We start from the raw sequence: 1,658 nt of genomic DNA on the forward strand, positions 1-1,658 counted from the left end.
GGGCAGGGTGGGAGGGCACGGCAGCACCCCTCTGGTGCTTCCCCTGCCCATGGGCTGCTGGCCTCACCTTCTCCACCACCCGCGCCAGAGCCTTCAGGGCAGTGCTGCTCTGTGTGGTGAGCCTGGCCAGGCTGCCGTGGGCCGTAGCCCTGGCCTGCTTCATCTCGTTCTTGAGCTCCTGGAGCTGCCTGAGGACGCTTTCCTTCTCCTCCCGTGCACGCCGGTTCTGCTTTTCGCTCTCTCGGAGGTGAGCCGCGATCTGGCCCTTGGCGGCTGTGACCAAGTCCTAGAGACAGGCGAAATGTGAGCAGTGGGATAGGGGTGTCTCCGCTCCCACAGCCACCCCTGCGCCCTGCTGCAACCTGGAGCTTTTGCAGCTTCTTCGCCTGCATCTCTATCTCCCTGGAGCTCTTCTTGTCCTTCTGTTTCAGTGCCTCAAAAGCAATCTTCTGGTGCTCGGTGGCCTCCGTGTAGCTCTGCATGGCCCTCTGGAACTGCTCCCAGAGCACCTCCACCTTCCCACCCAGCTGCAGGCGGCTGTACTGCTTCTCCTGCTGGCTCTGGGGACAGACACAGGTGTGGGTGACCCATCACCTCCCAAACCTCGCCGTGTGCTCTGCTCACAAGCCCTAAAAGGCTCCTCAGCAGTTCCTCCCCGTGCCTTGTATTTGATGTCATCACGGGCACTCTGGAAATTCAGCGTGGCCTCGTGGTTGTTCTTGGCGTAATTCTGCTCTGTGGCCAGTGCCACGTCACGCAGATAGCAGCTTTCTTGCTCGTGCTGCTCAAGGATGGTCCTCCTGGGGAAAATACGGGGGAGCTGCTGACAGAGGGAAGGCACAACAGTCCTGACCGGGTTGTGAGAGGGCTCAGCACCAGGACAGGATAGGCAGCAGGTGCCACTGCTGTCTCTCTCCCCTCTCAGCCTCAAACTCCCATACCTCTCAGCCTCTAATTCCATCTTCAGGGCCTCCAGCTGGGCGCCGTACCCCTCCTCCAGGCACGTCAGGCGGCAGTGCTGGAGCTGCAGCAGGCGGTCGATGTTGTACAGGTGGCTGCGCAGGGCCTGGGCGTGTTGCTCCTCCGCCTCCTCCAGGTCTGTGGCCAGAGACTGTGGAAGTTGCATGGGGGGATCATCGGTGAGCCCCAGTGCCACCCCCACCCCACCAGCCCCACGCTCACCTCGATGACGCTGTCCTTGCAGTCCATCACTCGCGCAAATGTCTGGCTGAGGATCTCGATGTCCTGGCGCAGCTCCTTATCCTTGACCTCCCGCAACACCGTCCGCCACTGCGTCCTGAGCTTGTGGAGGTTCAGGGTGCTGCTGCGCTCCTCCTTGGCCAGCTTGTCCTGCACGGGGGCCATGAGCGGTGAGGACATGGAACAGGGGCTGGGCGGCATGTGGTGTAATATGCTGCCAACGCCCCCCCCGCCCCGGCCCCCCCCGCACCTTCAGGAACCGGGTGAGCATCTCCCCCTTCGTCTTGGCCTCCTCCTCCTCGGCCAGCGCTTGGCTCTGCAGCAGCAGGAGCCCATCCTCCGCCGCCATGGGGGCTGCCACCCGCGAGTGGCGCTTCTCCGACATGACGGCTGGGACCGGGCACACGGGTGTGAGAAATGGGGGGGATAGTCAGGGTCCCGACTGCCGCCCCCCGCCC

The 1,658-nt window shown here is 63.4% G+C and overlaps 1 protein-coding gene across 1 annotated transcript in view; it reads right to left on the reverse strand.

Annotated features, from left to right (window-relative positions):
• Positions 1–1,549, reverse strand: part of LOC104835452 (coiled-coil domain-containing protein 65-like) — a 3,063-nt gene extending 1,514 nt beyond the window's left edge. Inside the window, exons 1-6 of the mRNA XM_010573446.1 lie at positions 1,451–1,549; positions 1,183–1,350; positions 942–1,111; positions 662–800; positions 363–560; positions 68–286 (exon numbers count right to left, since the gene is read on the reverse strand). Of these exons, the coding sequence (XP_010571748.1) occupies positions 68–286; positions 363–560; positions 662–800; positions 942–1,111; positions 1,183–1,350; positions 1,451–1,549 (993 nt within the window). The remainder of the gene's footprint in view (positions 1–67; positions 287–362; positions 561–661; positions 801–941; positions 1,112–1,182; positions 1,351–1,450) is intronic.
• Between the last annotated feature and the right edge of the window lie 109 nt (positions 1,550–1,658).

The sequence above is a fragment of the Haliaeetus leucocephalus genome, unplaced genomic scaffold, assembly GCF_000737465.1.
Source record: "Haliaeetus leucocephalus isolate CR32 unplaced genomic scaffold, Haliaeetus_leucocephalus-4.0 Scaffold384, whole genome shotgun sequence".
In the NCBI taxonomy this organism is placed as follows: Eukaryota; Metazoa; Chordata; class Aves; order Accipitriformes; family Accipitridae; genus Haliaeetus; species Haliaeetus leucocephalus.